Source organism: Notothenia rossii (genome assembly GCF_949606895.1).
Source record: "Notothenia rossii genome assembly, chromosome: 8".
Taxonomy (NCBI): Eukaryota; Metazoa; Chordata; class Actinopteri; order Perciformes; family Nototheniidae; genus Notothenia; species Notothenia rossii.
The window spans coordinates 80,942,331-80,962,651 of NC_136906.1; the positions used below are offsets into that span (position 1 = coordinate 80,942,331).

General features: G+C 40.2%; 3 protein-coding genes across 3 annotated transcripts in view; 2 read left to right on the forward strand and 1 right to left on the reverse strand.

Annotated features, from left to right (window-relative positions):
* The window catches only part of LOC307016992 (heterogeneous nuclear ribonucleoprotein Q-like), a 144,781-nt gene that overhangs the window by 57,617 nt on the left and 66,843 nt on the right, over positions 1-20,321 (forward strand). The gene's annotated exons all lie outside the window — the stretch shown is intronic.
* LOC307014318 (uncharacterized protein) overlaps positions 1-20,321 on the forward strand; it is a gene marked incomplete at its 5' end in the record, with an annotated part of 34,420 nt that overhangs the window by 3,657 nt on the left and 10,442 nt on the right. The window lies entirely within an intron of this gene.
* Positions 10,150-14,066, reverse strand: LOC307017493 (uncharacterized protein). The gene is made up of 6 exons (XM_079647109.1): positions 13,461-14,066; positions 13,275-13,369; positions 12,793-12,919; positions 12,288-12,405; positions 11,396-11,472; positions 10,150-10,292 (listed from the first exon to the last, which is right to left on the reverse strand). The coding sequence occupies exons 3-6, from the start codon at positions 12,904-12,906 to the stop codon at positions 10,182-10,184; spliced, it is 420 nt and encodes a 139-aa protein (XP_079503235.1). The 5' UTR covers positions 12,907-12,919; positions 13,275-13,369; positions 13,461-14,066; the 3' UTR covers positions 10,150-10,181.

The window sequence follows — 20,321 nt, forward strand, 5'->3', positions numbered from 1 at the left end:
TCCATTTAAGAATGAAATAAATACAAAATAAAAAACAGGAATATAAAAGATGTTAAATCAAGAATGTGTAATAAAGATGAATGGATGTAGACGAGTACAAAGTTCAACATGAAGCTCCAAAACAAGGAGCAGTTAAAGTGTAAAGTAGCATTAACTGATGATAGTCAAGTCAAGTCCTTCAAATATGTACTGAAGTAGAAAACTGAGTAAATGTACTTAGTTACTTTCCAGCTCTGCTCTGTGTTTTTACCATGTCTCTGTTCCATGCTGACAGGAGCAGAATGATGAAGATGAAGATGAGGTGAACTATGTAAACGATGGAGGGGCTTCTGCCTCTGTGTGACTGATCAACAACATCAACTCCCCTCAGAGTCCATGCTGTCAAACATCACCTCCTCATATGTTACAGGAGAAAACAGGAGAACCATGAGATCATTGGAACATTTCTGATGACTGAGAACACCTGAGCCCCACGAGAGGCCCTTCAGAAACTCACCTCCATATGATAGGAAACACAGCTTATTATATTCATTCCTTTCTGACTGAACGTCCTTTAAGTATGCTCTCACATCCCCATACATAGTTATACTGGATCTGATCTATAGTCTACAGTCTCTGGATAACATCTCAATATTAGCAGTACTTGTACTCACACCTCATACCTTCACTTCTCACTGTAACTGCTGCACATGTTCAAACATACAAGTGTTGGGTTGAATTCATAAAATATTTAAATTTTAAAATTATCCATCAAATGTTTTTGTTAATTGTGTTCTCTGGGAAAATCATTCACCCTAGTGTCGATTTAATAACGTTAATAAATGCTTTTATCTCGTTTTTCAATGAATGATTCATATAATGTCTTATAATTAGCATAGTGTGTACTTATACCTACAGTATATATATACCTGTCCTGCCTACTGTAACTGCTGCACATGCTCTATATATCTGATCAATAGTCTATACAATATATTTACTATACTCACTTTTTACTCTGTGTGTATTCCTAAAGCTGAAATGCCTCCAGTATCTTAGGATGTTTTAATTAGCTTAAGTCCTAATGGAATATGTTTCTCCTTTTTTTCCTACGGCTTTAATGAAATATAATCCAAATAAAAAGAGTGCTTGTAATCAATGTTATAATGAGTTGTGTTTCTCTCTCTATCTCCAACACACTGACAACACAACGCTTTGTTGGGTTTAACCTCTCTTTGCCCTGGCTCTCACTTTGTAAACAACTTACAGTTTGTGTCAGAGCCAAGGGAGGTGTTGCACATTTAGTGGAGCTGTGGTGATATCCTGGGATCAGGTATGAGGCAAGAGAGAGAGTGATACTGTTTGATTTGACTTACGTACTCTTCAGCGTTCTTGGAGAGTCCATCAGAGCGTCATAGAGGAAGCTCTAAGAATGGCACATCGAGGAGAGGCTAGAAAACCTGGCTAGGTGGCTATAGACCTTTCAAATCCCCTGATCAACATCCTGTCAGCTTTCAGGTTGGTCCTCCGGTTCAGTCAGCGCTTCATCTGTTGAGCAGAACCCCATTTTGCCAGTTTTGTGCTGTTGAATGACGTGTACGATTATTTGTGTGTTAGTGTGTGTGTTTCTTAAAGTATGTGTGTGTGTTAATACACTGCAGCTCGACAGCACCACCCTCAGGTTTTCATCAGTAACGTGGGTTTACTGCACCATCAACACTTTTATTTTAAATAAATGTTGCTTAAATGCTTTATTTTCACTTCAGTATGGTTTATAGAACTCCTCATGTTCTCCATATACTGTATACATCACTTCAGGGGACATTACATTGACTTCCATGCATTCATGGAGACTTATCCTTACCCTAACCCTATTTAGAGGCAATGGACGTCCACTCTCGGGAGACGTCCGACAGTGGTGCGGTTACCCAAAGTGAGAGACCTAATTCCCCTTGCATTCCTCCAGAGTCAAAATTTGTCAGAGTAATTTTTTTGAGAACCAGAGAAAAGGGGTGAAAATTAGAAAATGTATCCCAAAATAGTGCCTCACAACGCGGGTAGAGTCCCCTGTCAACTCCCCTTGCATTCCTCCAGAGTCACATTTGGAGTGAGAACCAGGAGAAAGAGGGGGAAATTAACAAAAAGTATCCGAAAATAGTGCATCATTGATGTTGCAGAGTGAGTGAGGCTTATGAGCTTGACTCTGGCCAATCACCGCATGTGGTGATTCTGTCACCACATGTGTTGATGCATATTATGATGGCCAATTTGGCTACTCCAAGAGCCCCAACAGACGGACTAATGATTCAGCATGTCTCCATAACTTGGGCACTTATTATTATTATTGTTATTTCACACCTCCAGGAGAGAGACCGCAAATACCACCTCTCTGTGGCCCCTCACAGACCACCAAAGGACAGACTACAGACCTCCAGCATGTCTCCCTCACATGGGCACTCTGCTTATTTCACACCTCCAGGAGAGGGACCAGTAATTGCACCTCTCTGTGGCCCCTCACAGAGCCCCAAACGACGGACTAATGACCTCCAGGACGTCTCCCTCACATGCGCACTTCCATAACCTTGCACACCGTGAGTCCCCGGGCCCCCGCACTTAAGCACTCCCCCATGGACTAAACCCAGATGATCACACCCTCCAGAACCTCATGCCCCTGGTAACCCTAAAATGGGGATGGATTTTACGTTCCTTTACCGTCCGCCCATCGGCATCCATATTCAGCCATCTTCACGGCACAAAACTGGGTGAAATTGACCAAAAAGTTAAAATAAATAAAATAATTCATCCATGGAAAAATGCATCCGAAAATAGGGCCTCATAATGCGGGTAGAGTCCCCTGTCGACTCCCCTCACTTTTCTCCAGAGTCAGAAAAAAGTCTATTAACTTTTTGGACTTCCATAGAAAGGGGTGAAAATGAAAGAAAAGTATCTGAAAATAGTGTCTCATAATGCGGGTAGAGTGCCCTCAAACTCCCCTTGCATTCCTCCAGAGACCAGTTCAAAAACTTAAAGTTTGGTAAGAACCAGGCTGGGGGGTCTCCAGGCAACAAATGTATCCGAGCCAGAGTGCACATGTATCGGATGAATTCCTCCAGGACCTCAGACAGCCGTTTTTTTTCTGAATCCTCTCAAAAACCAGGTTTCTGATTTCGTGCGGACAGTAGTCTGAAATGGATGAATGAATTTTTTTGACAGAGAAGGGGAAGCTTGGTTTTCCCTCTCTGTTGTAAGTTGCAACGGAGAAGTGGAAAAGTGTCCGGGGCTTCGGCCCGAAGCGCCAACAGGTTGAGCTTTTCAGAGCCCCATCTCCGTTGGCACTTAGTCATTTTTTCAACAATTTTTTTAAACTTCATTTTTGATTACTTTAAGATATAATTGACCGTTTTCTTTACTTTTTTCTTCTTTCCAAGGTTGGGGGCACATGGCAGGCCGCCTATGAGCTCCCAAATGTGGCCTGGAACCTCCAGGATTTGTGGGCTAAGCTCCATAAACTGACAAAGTCACCCAGAAATGTCACTTTTATAGCCCATAAATATATAATACAAATACATTTAAATAGTAAAAGGTACAATTGTGCTCCGAATTTCCCGGAATTTGATTTATATAGCCCAATGATAGTGAATAAAAATCATTTTTATGGAAAAAAGTGTTAAAACGCCTGATTAAAGCATATGCAGGACCCCAGTGAGCTCCAGACTATGTGCATTGTGTTAGGGAACCATATTAATGATAAAATAAATCATTTAAATGCAAAAATAATGATTAAAAATCAGTTTTAGGGGGACAACTGTGGAGAGGAGCCTGAAAATGACTCTCCAGCACCCTGGAGAAGCAGGGTATGAGACCTACAGAGACCCATAGACCCAGGGCACATCACCCCCCCTCTTCTGTGTGAGCTGTTTGAATAGAGGCAGGTCGGACCCAGAGAGAAGCGGGGTGTGAGAGACTCAGAGACACAGAGAGCTCCACGCAGCAGCAGGTAGCTCAGACTGTACCCAGAGAACAGGTTGCTTCACAGCACTTTGTAACCCAGGAAAGCAGCTTGAATCATGGGTAGATGAGAGTTAAAAGTGCATTAAACTGTTTTAATTCAAATGTACATTTGACTGCAGAAACATGCGGTGATATGGACAGAAAACTGTCAATTTCGTCCACATTTAGCTCATGAAATGTACAAGAAGGTAAAAACAGCAGAGTAACTGCTGTTAGCAGGGTCTCAGACTCACAGGCACATATGCAGAGATCCAGGGTGATGCACATGGCTTTTCTACCCAGGAATAAGTCTTAAGCCCGAGGGTCCCCCCAGTGGACCCCCCCCCCCCCACCGTTTTTTTATGAGACTATGTCTCAGGGCTTCTTAACATATAGTATTATATAACTATTAATGTTCCATACCCTTTTAACGATAAGAAACTCAGCTAACTAACAATATGAACCATTTTTAGCTAAAAGAAACACAAGAGTAATACCAAGCCTTTGAATTAGCATGGAGCGAAAAAATGCTGACTAATGCTAACGGACTTTTGCACAGCACTCACGGTAGCAATGCGCTTATTACTTATCGTCACTGCACAAACAAGATATCCGATTAAAGCTGAGACTCCACAGATTCCACACATGTAATGTCATCACTGTAGGACCCCGAATTGCGGAGCTATCAGCCAGAAAAGAGAAAGTAAACAACATCCGGTTTCAAACATTTTACAATAATTACGTCTTACCTTTTTTGATTTGTGATCAAAAGTTGTGTTCACCGGAAGAAAAACGCCGTTCAAGGTTAATCCAATGTCTTTATGTCACGTAGAATTTTTTACTGATAATCCACCATCATATTTATGGCAATATACTGGGTATAAAGTTTTGCCGTCCAGGCTTGTACTTTCAGATGTGCTTTGTTTGCTTCTCTATTATATGGTTCTATGGTAATCTTTACGTGGATTTGGGAACTGCCCCTCGATTCTATTGGATATTTTGGTTAAGAAAAAGGTGTAAATCACCCAAATCGACCAATGGGTTCCAGAGATACGGTCGTGGTCCAGTAGATTCTGTGTCTTTACGATCATAACAGTGTGTTGGATGTGCAGCTGGGATAAGTAATAAGGGAGCTAGGAGTGATTTTAGGTGCAGTAATAGGTTAGCATTTTTTGCTCGGGGCTAATCCAGAGGCTCACTGTTAGCATTGTGGGGCCTAAGAGGATAACAGAGTATGTTTTTTTTATTTTTTTATTTTTCACAACAGTTGTATTTGGATGGAATGAACACCTATAGTGATAATTCAAAGTAATACAATTATTTTTACAGTGAAAAAGGTCAAAATTATCCAGAGGCGAGTCCGCCTGGACTTTATTTTTCTAAACCTCTCTAAAATGGTCAAATTTCACTTGTTTTGCATCAATCCTGATACAGGGTACTTATTATATGTTATAGTTTGGATTCCTAAAGCTTTTAGTCTTCTAACCCATCATTCAAGGTTGGTTTTCACTATAAGTAATGGGTTTTTTTTAGGCGGACATTATAATTTACATGTTTTTACGATGTTCCATCTGAATTTACTTTAAAATAAAAACATCTAGATTGATTCTGACACATCCAACCCACAGAGGTAACATTGCTTTGAGAGAAAAGATTATTAATTTACCCCTTTTAGAAGTGAAGATATAGTCTTTGCTGTGTTAGTGGCATTTTGGAGCCTGAAACCTGAAAAATAGGCTCAGGGCTTAAGAGGTTAAGCACAACAGAATGCAGAGGAACAGCACAAAATTCATTCCCATACGTCGCATCCGGACAAAATCCCCAGTTCTAGATTTGTCCGAAAACGGTAACACTGAGCTCAGAATGTATGAGTCATACGATGCAGTGTCTCTACAAATCTTTACCGGCACGCTGATATCACTTCCCACCAAAGACACGTATCCGGTTGACAAAAATGCAGAAAACAGTGCTTTTGGACAGTCAGCCTTCCAGTGCCCTCTCTCCCTGCAGAAATGACAGATTTCCGAATCACCCTGGGGCTGACCTCGCATCTCACGCTCAGGTTTACCCCAGTGCGGATTAGCGTTCTCTTCCCATCTCCCTGCTGCACGATACATACCAGCTTCATCCTGGCCCCCCTAAAAACTCGACCGCCCCTGTGCGTTAGCACATAGTCATCTGCCAGAGCAGCAGCCTCTGCAGCAGTCTTCACTTTGCGCTCGCTGATATAAACCGCAATCTGGCTGGGTACAGAATTTTTAAATTGCTCCAACACCATCAACTCACATACTGCAGTATACGTTTCGACATTCAGGGATTTACACCACCTACTGAAAAAGGTAACCAGATCCCTGGCAAACTCAACATGGGTCTGTCCGCTAGACTTCTCCCAGGACCTGAACCTCTGTCGATATGCCTCAGGGACCAACTCGTAAGCCTTCAACACAGCAGTTTTAACCATTAGATACACTTTACTGTCCGCCACCATTAAAGCAGAATAAGCTTCTTGGGCTTTACCTGTTAGCACACACTGTAGCAATAAGGTGCTATTAGCATCCGACCACTCTCTGCTCTCAGCCACACGCTCAAAAAAGGAGAAAAATGTATCCGGCTCTCATTCATTAAACTGAGGCACGACCCGCAGATTACCGGCAACGTCAAATGGAGGAGCTCTACCAGGGAAATTAGAGGCCTGACCTGCACCACCAGCAGGTAAACCCGACCTCCGCTCCTCTAACTCAAGCCTTTTAATTTCTACATGCAACACCAACAGTCTCTCTCTTTGTTCAAAAGTCAGGTCTGTATCACGGCAGCCAGACACATTGACACTGTCTCCGCTAGGACCAACAGTAAACATAACCCCTTTGAAAACACCTTCCTCAAACAGATTTGCTCTAACATTCTCCCTCATCTTCTCCTTCATTCTCTTTTCCCCAACATCCAAGTCAAAATGTTCAGCTACATAGACCAGCTGCTCACGTGAGAGAACCTCCAGCTGCTCCTCTGAAGGTGCCCTTAAAAGATCCTGACAACACTGTGTGGCACGTTAACGCTACTTCCACAGCATAGGCTACACGCTACCGCGGCCTGTCCCTCTAACTACCTCACAGAAACTAGCTAAACTCCCCAACTAGTCTTCAGGTGCTAGTTACGGCGGGTACTTACGCACTTTATACCGTAAGCTCAGCGAAGCGACCAGCAAACCGGCAACTCCACCTGCAGCCTCGGCGTGCTCCCGAGCTAATAGCTCTAACCACTTTCACACCACACTAACAGCCCCCCCTACGGCCTCCAAGGAAGACCGTACTAAACATAACAGGGACAGCAACCACGGTAACTAACATGACTGTGCTTGTACTTGCTGCCATACATTCCCTGTACATTCAAAACTGCAATACACTCACCCCCGTAACGCTACTCCCAAACAATAAGCTGCATTCCGCGACAACAGCTGTGCGTAATCCGCTTCCACAACGAACATCCAATACCAAACGTTTCCCAGGTCCAAAACAACGAGCCCCCATCTGTTACAACCCGGCTCCTGGGCTGCAACAAAAATCAGGGAGACAAGACGAGGGGTAAGAATATAACAATTGTTTGTTTTTAATAAACAATATAGTGCAAGGAACCAGCCACAGGTCCCCAATCCCTGGCACGGAGAGAGTGCCCAGAGGAGTGAGAGAGACGTATCCGGCTGGGCTCCTCCTATATACTTTCCCCCAGGTGTAGCACTGCGGTCAAGCCAGCCGTCTTTCACTTTTGCGTGGTCAAACCAGCCGCCCCTGTATTTTGAGTGCGCGATTAGTTACAGGTTTACGGTAATGCATTAAAACAACCCTGGGAAGCTGTTGTAATTGACTGAAGTGACTTTCGAATACATTTTCGAATACATAAGTACATACATACATAAGTAGTTTATGAAACTGCCAGTTTTGTACTTAGTACTTCTTAGAGTACTTGCAAACATAATATGAAGTACTTTTACTGTGTACTTTTCAGTAATTTGAGTTTCAAAGTCCCCCCCAGAGAACAAGAATGAGCATTTTTGTCTAACTTTGGTGTGGGATAAAAAGCATTTCTTCCATAAGTAGTTTATGAAACTGCCAGTTTTGTACTTAGTACTTCTTAGAGTACTTGCAAACATAATATGAAGTACTTTTACTGTGTACTTTTTCAGTAATTTGAGTTTCAAACCCCCCCCCAGAGAACAAGAATGAGCATTTTTGTCTAACTTTGGTGTGGGATAAAAAGCATTTCTTCCATAAGTAGTTTATGAAACTGCCAGTTTTGTACTTAGTACTTCTTAGACTACTTGCACAAATAATTTGAAGTACTTTTACTGTGTACTTTTCAGTAATTTGAGTTTCAAAGTCCCCCCCAGAGAACAAGAATGAGCATTTTTGTCTAACTTTGGTGTGGGATAAAAAGCATTTCTTCCATAAGTAGTTTATGAAACTGCCAGTTTTGTACTTAGTACTTCTTAGACTACTTGCAAACATAATATGAAGTACTTTTACTGTGTACTTTTCAGTAATTTGAGTTTCAAAGTCCCCCCCAGAGAACAAGAATGAGCATTTTTGTCTAACTTTGGTGTGGGATAAAAAGCATTTCTTCCATAAGTAGTTTATAAAACTGCCAGTTTTGTACTTAGTACTTCTTAGACTACTTGCAAACATAATATGAAGTACTTTTACTGTGTACTTTTCAGTAATTTGAGTTTCAAAGTCCCCCCCAGAGAACAAGAATGAGCATTTTTGTCTAACTTTGGTGTGGGATAAAAAGCATTTCTTCCATAAGTAGTTTATGAAACTGCCAGTTTTGTACTTAGTACTTCTTAGACTACTTGCAAACATAATATGAAGTACTTTTACTGTGTACTTTTCAGTAATTTGAGTTTCAAAGCCCCCCCCAGAGAACAAGAATGAGCATTTTTGTCTAACTTTGGTGTGGGATAAAAAGCATTTCTTCCATAAGTAGTTTATAAAACTGCCAGTTTTGTACTTAGTACTTCTTAGACTACTTGCAAACATAATATGAAGTACTTTTACTGTGTACTTTTTCAGTAATTTGAGTTTCAAAGTCCCCCCCAGAGAACAAGATTGAGCATTTTCGTCTAACTTTGGTGTGGGATAAAAATAATTTCTTCCATAAGTAGTTTATAAAACTGCCAGTTTTGTACTTAGTACTTCTTAGACTACTTGCAAACATAATATGAAGTACTTTTACTGTGTACTTTTCAGTAATTTGAGTTTCAAAGTCCCCCCCAGAGAACAAGAATGAGCATTTTTGTCTAACTTTGGTGTGGGATAAAAAGCATTTCTTCCATAAGTAGTTTATGAAACTGCCAGTTTTGTACTTAGTACTTCTTAGAGTACTTGCAAACATAATATGAAGTACTTTTACTGTGTACTTTTCAGTAATTTGAGTTTCAAAGCCCCCCCCAGAGAACAAGAATGAGCATTTTTGTCTAACTTTGGTGTGGGATAAAAAGCATTTCTTCCATAAGTAGTTTATAAAACTGCCAGTTTTGTACTTAGTACTTCTTAGACTACTTGCAAACATAATATGAAGTACTTTTACTGTGTACTTTTTCAGTAATTTGAGTTTCAAAGTCCCCCCCAGAGAACAAGATTGAGCATTTTTGTCTAACTTTGGTGTGGGATAAAAATAATTTCTTCCATAAGTAGTTTATAAAACTGCCAGTTTTGTACTTAGTACTTCTTAGACTACTTGCAAACATAATATGAAGTACTTTTACTGTGTACTTTTCAGTAATTTGAGTTTCAAAGCCCCCCCCAGAGAACAAGAATGAGCATTTTTGTCTAACTTTGGTGTGGGATAAAAATAATTTCTTCCATAAGTAGTTTATGAAACTGCCAGTTTTGTACTTAGTACTTCTTAGACTACTTGCAAACATAATATGAAGTACTTTTACTGTGTACTTTTTCAGTAATTTGAGTTTCAAAGTCCCCCCCAGAGAACAAGATTGAGCATTTTTGTCTAACTTTGGTGTGGGATAAAAAGCATTTCTTCCATAAGTAGTTTATGAAACTGCCAGTTTTGTACTTAGTACTTCTTAGAGTACTTGCAAACATAATATGAAAATGAAAATGAAAATGAAAGCTTATCAACTGAAACACTGTCATTCAGTGATTGTGTATGTATGAAAAAAACAGGCAAACAGATTTTTCCCCCTTTTTCTTTATTCTTCTGCCCTAGTTGCAGAGAAAGCAATTCCAATTGCTTGCCCTGGCTTCTTGGAGTTGGTCCTGATTCATCCCCAGGCACTGCTCATGGAACCATCTTTCACAGGTGTCACACTGTATCTGTAAAATGAAATGAGTGACCATCAAATCTGATACATCTTGTCATCGGAAATGATGAAGTAATGAAGTGCAATAGAGAATAATTTGGGCAAAATTAGATTCATGTCAACTTTATTACATGTAGCTATATTCTGTAGCATACTCGCCTCAAACACCAGTTTCATATCTGAAAATAACTATATTATGTCTCCATTTTCAGTTTTTCAAATACAAATGTTTTTGAGGTAGTTATAGCTAGAAGATTTATAGTTCTGGGAAAACCCCATGTTGCATCACTATAATGTAGTTACCTTTTGGTATTCTTAATTGGTCAGTTATGTATTGCATATGACCTGCTTCTCCCTGCTTCCCATATTTTGATAGTGACTTACAGGATGTTGGTGTGTGAAAGAGGACAACAGCAGATAACACAACAAACGTCTTTCCAAGTGGTCCGTTTTCCATTAGGAGTGTTGCCTCAAGGTATAACTTGGTTTCCAGGCCTGATCTGGTGGACATGTACCGTCAGTCTCCCAGCGGCGTAGAGTGAGGTGGAGGAACCGCGGGGTGCGTTAATTCAGTGCCCCATATTGCTATTTTCCAAGCTATTGTAGCTTTGTCATATTTGTCAACGCTGCATTGAGGCTATTGTCATCATGTGGGTGGACTTAGGCTCAAACCTGGGGTGAAGTTACACTTTAATTGAATATGTTGCTATTAGACATGATTAGAATTGTCAGTATCCCTATTCCACTGCTCATCACATTTTATATTCTCTCTGTTCATTATATGTGTAAACAATGTATATGCATTACCATTTATCTGAGAGAAGTTGTCTTGACTGTTTTTTTAGTAAATCAATTTATATTGGTTCCAGTCATTTTGAATAGAGTTAATGTGTGTGGGCTGCAGCTGGGGCGATGCACGTGGTTGCCGTAAAAAAATTATTCAGCATGCGCTGAAAAGTAGAAATCGAAGCATGGCCCTGCGGCGTTTTCGCTGGACCGCCTGATCTGGATAGACCCAGTGACTCAACAGTTTTGTAAATACATCTAATATCATAAATTGAATTTGATTAGAATATGATGAAGCACTATTATAACTACACTACGACAAACACTCACCCAATCTGTAGTGGGAGGCCCAGATCCTGGGGGCTTTGAGGCAGAGCACATTGCACAGTTGTTCTCCATGTTAAACACTGCAGGAAAGAAAATATGTTATTTAGACATACTGTATATGTATACAGTTAACAGTTTATTGGCAGCAGAAGTGCAGTCAAATTCTATGCAGCTGTTCAGCTGTAAATTATAGCTTATGAACTCTAAATGGATCATGAATGGGATCATCAACACAGGTTTAATATGTTTTTAAGGATGGATGTTTTAAAAAGAAGACTATGTACACAGTGTGAACAGAACAACATATAAGCAGAAATACATAAACAATCCGTAATATTCTAAACATTACTAGGCAATGACCTGTATGCAACAAATTTAAAAATGCAGCAATTTATATTTGTCACTGTTTCACTCTAAGCCCTGTTTTGTGTTCCATATTTCACCCATGCCTCCTGCCGCTCTGCCTGTAAGCTTCTGTTTTTTTTCAATAAACCACCTATAAACTGTTCCTGGATGCCTGGTACAATCGGTATTCGTTTCCTCTTCCCTGCTCTCCTGACACAAACCATGACAGTTTAAGTGTCAGTATTTACATTCCTTATTGCAGCAGGAAAAAAAGTTATTCTTCAACTGTTAATGTCTCAATGGAGTGTGTGTGAGAGAAATATAAGTTATGGGTTCAACTGAGATATGTATGGAATATTTGGTTTGGGCCCTGTGCTTAAAATCAATGATGCTGTCGGCTATAAATGCAGTAGTGTGTGGACTCAAAGGCAATTTTACAGGCTGTAGTTATTGTAGATTTGTTTGATTGCATTGGATTAATAGAAGTTCATCATTTCCATAACAACTAACTAAGAACCATAACGTAAAGCAGGACAAATGACTTACAAACCTGAACCATTGAGTATTGAAAGTGCAAACTTTCTCCTCTCACAAGCCATCTCCTTTTTGGATGTCCCAAAGGACATAACTGGTAATGCAGGAAAGGCCTCCATCACTGCTCTTGCCATCTACACACCAACACACAGAATCACACTTGTCATCTGCGCTACATTGTTTTTGCCAGTAAAATTCCAAAATTGAATTGATATTTCAATAAAAATGATCAAACTATTAATAACTAATAGTTGTAATGAGGTAATTAACACAACTTGAAGAATGTACATGACAAACTACATGGGCTGTGTCAACAACCAGCCCTCTCATCAGTTTTACACAATTCCCCTAAAAAATAAACTGAAAATTGATAATTCAGAAACTAATGACTTATTTTTTAACATCATTGACTATTTTATACTTTAAACTTGTATAATAATCAAGACACTGAAATAAATATAAGAATATGTAGCAGAAGCATAAATATTACATATAGTAGTTAAAGTAAAAAACTACGTTACCATGGTAACAATGACCCCACAGCTACTGCCATCACGTTGAACTGGATGGTGCATGGTTGCTCCTCTCCATTTGACAGTCCCCCAGTCCTCCTTGCCATAGCAGGTCCTCCTCATCTTGAAGTATTCCCTTTGTAAAACACATTGTGGAATAGTCTCTAATGTAACTCCCAACAGACACATGTAGAATAAAAATCTTTAAATATTGTGTAAAATAAAAACACTCCATCCGAACAGTATGGACACTGGAAAATATTGTAGGTTACCTTGCTTACTGAGCTACTTCGTTTACAATTGTGTACACAGATACTAAGGGCGGGATAAGGAAATATCATTTAAAAAACAGCTGAGACCACCAAGCACAAAATAAATGCTTCAGTGGTGTGGGTTTGGGAACTTCTGTTAACATACTTGTACATGTTTACTTAAACACAAAGCACTAAATATAATTCTAAGATCACTTTATATCTAATTTGCTGACTTACCGTACTCTTTTCGCAGCATTTTCCGAGTCTGCTTTCTCTTTGGAATTTGCCGCTGGATCCACCAAAAATACTGATGTTATGGCGGGAAATAAGTACTAAAAAAAAAAGTGATGTTATTTCAAAACAGCATCAAACATATATACATATTTAAATGAAAGGGATTTCTGAATGAAAACAATCACTAACCAGCAACTTCCAGTGTGTTCTTTCAATATTTACAAAGGCGATCACGGCTTGATAATCATTAAAGTTGATCTATAACAGCAATAAAAATACTTTTTTTTAAGTTTTCCTAGGAATATGATGCCTTATTTTATTAAAAATAAATCATGGTGTTTCAATTTGTATATTAAATTACAAAATAGAAAACCCAAAGTACTATAACACAAAATGTACACATGCAAGTAAGCCATTTCACAGCCAAATTTTGTCTCTACAAGGTGATGAAAAGACAACATGCCTGGTTCCTGTGCCGAAGAAGATACATCCACGCACACACAGTGACTACAGACCGGTGACAGTGTTGCTGTTGTGCTGCTGAGTTTATTGTATTTTGCTACTCTGGCACAACAATTTCCTTCTGGATGAATAAAGTATTATTTTATCTTATCTTAAGGAAAGAACGATAAAAGTGAATCAAACCAGCAGTCAAACATGGTGGTGGAAATATTACATTCTCTAGGAGTGACTTTGCCATTGGATTACTGAAAAAGTACACAGTAAAAGTACTTCATATTATGTTTGCAAGTAGTCTAAGAAGTACTAAGTACAAAACTGGCAGTTTTATAAACTACTTATGGAAGAAATGCTTTTTATCCCACACCAAAGTTAGACAAAAATGCTCAATCTTGTTCTCTGGGGGGGACTTTGAAACTCAAATTACTGAAAAAGTACACAGTAAAAGTACTTCATATTATGTTTGCAAGTAGTCTAAGAAGTACTAAGTACAAAACTGGCAGTTTTATAAACTACTTATGGAAGAAATGCTTTTTATCCCACACCAAAGTTAGACAAAAATGCTCATTCTTGTTCTCTGGGGGGGACTTTGAAACTCAAATTACTGAAAAGTACACAGTAAAAGTACTTCAAATTATTTGTGCAAGTAGTCTAAGAAGTACTAAGTACAAAACTGGCAGTTTCATAAACTACTTATGGAAGAAATGCTTTTTATCCCACACCAAAGTTAGACAAAAATGCTCATTCTTGTTCTCTGGGGGGGACTTTGAAACTCAAATTACTGAAAAGTACACAGTAAAAGTACTTCATATTATGTTTGCAAGTAGTCTAAGAAGTACTAAGTACAAAACTGGCAGTTTCATAAACTACTTATGGAAGAAATGCTTTTTATCCCACACCAAAGTTAGACAAAAATGCTCAATCTTGTTCTCTGGGGGGGACTTTGAAACTCAAATTACTGAAAAGTACACAGTAAAAGTACTTCAAATTATTTGTGCAAGTAGTCTAAGAAGTACTAAGTACAAAACTGGCAGTTTCATAAACTACTTATGGAAGAAATTATTTTTATCCCACACCAAAGTTAGACGAAAATGCTCAATCTTGTTCTCTGGGGGGGACTTTGAAACTCAAATTACTGAAAAAGTACACAGTAAAAGTACTTCATATTATGTTTGCAAGTAGTCTAAGAAGTACTAAGTACAAAACTGGCAGTTTTATAAACTACTTATGGAAGAAATGCTTTTTATCCCACACCAAAGTTAGACAAAAATGCTCATTCTTGTTCTCTGGGGGGGGGCTTTGAAACTCAAATTACTGAAAAAGTACACAGTAAAAGTACTTCTTATTATGTTTGCAAGTACCCTAAGAAGTACTAAGTACAAAACTGGCAGTTTCATAAACTACTTATGGAAGAAATGATTTTTATCCCACACCAAAGTTAGACAAAAATGCTCATTCTTGTTCTCTGGGGGGGACTTTGAAACTCAAATTACTGAAAGGTACACAGTAAAAGTACTTCATATTATGTTTGCAAGTAGTCTAAGAAGTACTAAGTACAAAACTGGCAGTTTCATAAACTACTTATGTATGTATGTACTTATGTATTCGAAAATGTATTCGAAAGTCACTTCAGTCAATTACAACAGCTTCCCAGGGCTGTTTTAATGCATTACCGTAAACCTGTAACTAATCGCGCACTCAAAATACAGGGGCGGCTGGTTTGACCACGCAAAAGTGAAAGACGGCTGGCTTGACCGCAGTGGTGTAGCTCATCAGGCAGGTATCCTCCCCGACAGGTGCAGCTCATCACCACCGGAATCTGTGAACACCCACAAAGCACACACAAACAGACGGCACCCCACGTACTGTAGAGGGGTCGTCACACTGACCGTTAATATTCCAGTGAGACGAAGTACGTACAATGACTGGAGTGATCCCATGTTAATTTTGTCCCAAAACCGGAGCATTCCCTCACCCATTAACACCATATCCCTACATGTATTACGGCTAAAACATCCAATCAGCGAGCTTAAACCATAGCTGAGGATCTTGGGTAATCAGTTCAGTGGCTGTGTATCGCAATGATGATCGAAATGTCCCTTATAGGCCTACGTCTGTTTCCGGTTATTTTTATTTTGAAATTCAGTTCCTGACGGACGCCAAAAAACCCAGAGATTATGGAATTGAACAAATAAATAAAAACAAGGATAATTGTGTGTTATTGGTGAGTAAATAACAGTGTGTTATTCAGAAAAGAATAACAAATTAGAAGGAAAAAAAGATTTAAAAAATACAGATTTCAGTATTCTGAGGCTCTGAGCCCCATTTCTTTTCCTCATACACGACAAAAAAAGTCCTACATTATACGATTTAAAATAAAAACAATAATCGTGGCTTGATATTGAGTAAGAACATGTTTTTATGAGCCCCACAGCTTCCGGTCTTCCAAGACCCGAACGGACAAAAAGACGTGCTGCAGGCACGAAACACACTACCAATAGAAATACATTGCTTTTAAAATCGTTCTGTGAGACACGAAGAAAAGGGGGAAATCGTGTTGGTGAACACGAATCAATAGATTAAATGTCGTGACTATAACACGAAATGCCGTGAGATTGGTTGGATAGTGAGGGTAGTCAATCCCTTGTTTAGCAAGACAGTAGTGACGGCCATCTTGGTGACGTCTGTGTTGTTGTGCGAGAGCAGAGATGTAGTTCATTGAGCGTTTCACACAAAACAAAGTGTTACTTCACAGTTTTACGACACTTTTTTTTGTATTACTGGCAAAATTATCTTTTAAATTGACAAACATCTTATGTGTAATTCGTGGCACAATTCAAACGGGATCGAAAGATAGTCTTTCTCTCTCCATTGACTTCCATACATATTTTTTCCGAAATAAGGTCCCATGGAGCTCCCCGGAAGGGGAGGGACTTCACCTCTCTAGAGGAGACATGAAGAAGAGGATTTTGCAGAATAGGTGACCTTCAAATACATTTTGTTCACAATTAACCAATTCTACTTTTACTAAAAAACAGATCTAAATACTTGTTCCACCTCTGTGTCTCACCCAGAGTGGAAAAGTTTAGTATATGTTTGGATCAACATAAGGCCCAATAACAAAGACTTACTCACAGACGGTAGTAAGACACTCCCTGCTCTAATGTTCAGAAAGCTCTTTGTTGTTCTCATACTGCCTGTGCTGCAGCACCTCTTTTCAGTGTGGGCGAAGAACACAGGGATGTTTCTGATGGTTATGTGGTCGGCATCAGAGAGTCAAACCTGCAGAGCTCTGCTGCTGCTGTTAACCACTTCCTCACAGAAACACTCCTTCAGTTCTCAGAAAAAGTAAAAATAAATCTGCAGAGATACAAAGAGGAACCACCATGTTGTTAACATGCATTCCTCTGTTGTGTTGCTGATGAAGAAGGCCTTCAGTTACCGTCACTCTGAATAACCGAACACAAGAAATGCATCAAACACAAAAGTTAGACGTTACACTTTTTTCACTCTTTTTTATAACAACCAAAGACAAAAGAGATTTAAAAGCTAATCTCACACATGAACTCCACAGCCATCAGAGGAGAGATGGATGAGGAAGTGACTTCTCATTTATCACAGGATATAGCGACAGCAGGAAACAAAGAAAGTCGCTGAGAGGCTGAGTTCGGGCCTGTTTGGTATGACACGCTAAAAAGAGAACTTGCTGAGATCAAAACTCTGTTGAATTGTGATGTAGTTTAATGGAAAAAGCGCCGTGATCACACGTAGACATTGTAATAATAATAATCAAAGCAATCATAAATCTTGCGGTCAACAAAAAGTACAACGGCCCTGTGTCACCCTCTCTCCCACACACCGTGCATATCCATGTGACCAAGCCAGCCAATCAATAGTGATCAAAGTGATATCTTATATTAAAACAAAAGACATTACTGTACACGTTTCATGGCTCCTACACAGGAAGCAGATGCTGAGTTCTTGTTAAAGAAGCAGCCGGGGAGAGACTCTGACAGTCGAGAGCCAGAGACCGAGAGAGAAGCACGATGTCTGAATTCAGAAGGATCATGATGTCTTCATTCCTGATGCTGCTGCTCCACTTTCCAGGTGAGGATGCAGAGAACACACACTGTTTACGACTGTTAGTGAAAGCTAGTGAGGGCGTCTCTCAATTGAAATCGATGTATCCTTGGGCAAGATGCTGAACCCCAAGTCTCTCCCAATGGGGAACGGTGTGTGAATGATACCTTCTGTCGTGGAGTTTGAATCTGTTTCTACATTTAATATCCACTTTCCTCTATCGGGGTGTGGGTTATGACGCGCCTCTCTTTGCTTCATAACTAACTTTGCAGAGATCGTTGTAGCGTTGAATCACATCAGGTTTATTCTTTGATCAAGGCTGCATACAAACATGAAGACAAACTTCCTCGCTTCAAAGTAACTCAAAGTTCTCCGTATCAAAAAAGAACAAAAAGAACACGGTCAAAAGACTCTACCGCTTCCTGTCTAATCACACCCTCAGCTGTGAAACAACGTCATGCCATATATAGACATACAGACATGCACGTCACATCTGACAGCAAATAAGTGAGACTTAAACTAACATCTTTTAAAGCGTAGTGTGACTCACTAAAATAAATAGTTAAGAGTTTCCTCTAAAGCCTTTTAGTAATAAGACAAACATTCAAAGCATAATGATGAAAGGGAAATGTCTCTAAGCCCTTCATTGAGCAAGGGGCACATTGCTCTGTATGAACTGAATGGGTGACTTGTTGTATGTAAAGCTCTTTGAGGGGGTGAGAGACTGGATAAAGAGCTTTATAAATACAGTCCATTCACCATTTACCAAGTACATGAAATAAAACAGCTTTAATATCACTAACGGTACTTTACTACTGACACGAAGGACTCACAAAGACTCAGATGCACGATTCTTTCTTGATTTAAAAAAATACCTTTTAATATACAAAAAGGTTTTAGGATCAACTAGGACACTCAAAAGTTTGCTAGGTTCAACTAATAGTACAAAAAGACTTTACTAGGAAAAAGGTTTCTAGGATCTACTAGGATACTCAATAGTTCACTCTGTTCGACTAGTATGCTCAATGTTACACGAGGGAGTAAAGAAATGGACTTGGTGTAGAGACAAGACGAACCGACAAAAAGACAAAAGGAGAGCAGGGCTATAAATACACACAACGGTTAATGGGGCACAGGTGAAAACAATCAGGGGCGGGGCTTGTGATGATGAGCACAGGAGACACACAAGCTGGCAGGTGACACACAACGACAGGAAGTGTAGACAACTGAAAAGAGAGGGTAGAGTCAATAACAACATAAAATTCAAGGCCACAATAATAAACACAAAACAATAAACTAAAAGAACTCTAACGCTGAAACCTTACAGTACCCCCCCCCCCCTCTTACTGACGGCTCCAGACGTCCCTGAAGCCTGAGACTGTTGTCTGTCAAAGTCAGATATTAGGGTCTTGTCCACAATGAAGCTGCCTGGGATCCAACACCTCTCCTCTAATCCATACCCTACCCAGTCGACCAGGAACTGTCTACCTCTGCCCCTCTTCCTTTCAGACAGTATTTTGTCCACAGTGTAAACTTGAACTCCATCGACCATCCGGGGAGGTGGAGGGGGCGTGGAGGCAGGGACCAGTCTGCTCTCTCTAACCGGTTTCAGCTTACTGACATAAAACGTGGGGTGGACCTTGATGGACTTTGGGAGACCTAAACGGACAGCAACAGGGTTAACCACTTTGGCTATGGGAAAAGGACCAACGAACCGAGGAGGCAGCTTCCTGGAGGCGACATGGAGAGGAAGATCCTTGGTAGATAACCACACTCGTTGTCCGGCCTGGTAGTTAGGGGATGGACGTCGTTTCCGGTCGGCCAATACCTTCATGCGAACGGCACTCCTCTGCAACATATGGCGAACTCCCGCCCAGACCCGACGGCAGCGGCGAACCAGAGCATGGGCTGATGGTACGGTGACCTCCTTCTCGAGCTCCGGAAACAATGGAGGTTGGTATCCATGGACACATTGAAACGGGGAGATACCAGTGCCGGATGTGGGTGATGTGTTGTGCGCGTACTCCACCCAAATCAGACTCTTACTCCAGGTGGTAGGTTTCTCGGACACCAGGCATCTCAAACAGGTCTTCAAATCCTGATTCATCCTCTCCGCTTGTCCATTCGACTGTGGGTGGTATCCGGATGTCAGGCTAACAGTGGCTTGGATTAGGCGACAAAACTCCTTCCAAAAACGTGACACGAACTGTGGGCCTCGGTCTGAAACGACATCACTGGGAAAACCATGGATCCTAAACACATGGGACAACATGGTTGTTTCTTTGGCAGTAGGTAACTTGGACATGGCGATAAAATATACCATTTTAGAAAAACGATCAATCACAGTGAGTATGGTTGTATTACCAGCCGTTGTTGGCAATCCTGTCACAAAGTCCAACGCAATGTGAGACCATGGTCTGTTGGGAAATGGCAGAGGTTGGAGAAGACCTGCCGCAGCTTGCCGAGAAGTTTTGTTCCTGGCACACACAGGGCACGCTGCCACATATTCTG

Coding starts and splice junctions, on each gene's coding strand:
- LOC307017493 (XM_079647109.1), bottom strand. CDS start 12,906: ATGAGGAGGACCTGCTATGGCAAGGAGGACTGGGGGACTGTCAAATGG. Junction 12,406..12,792: donor GTGGGGTCATTGTTACCATG/GTAACGTAGTTT, acceptor GTTGGTGTGTAG/ATGGCAAGAGCAGTGATGGA. Junction 10,293..11,395: donor GGCCTCCCACTACAGATTGG/GTGAGTGTTTGT, acceptor TTCATTTTACAG/ATACAGTGTGACACCTGTGA.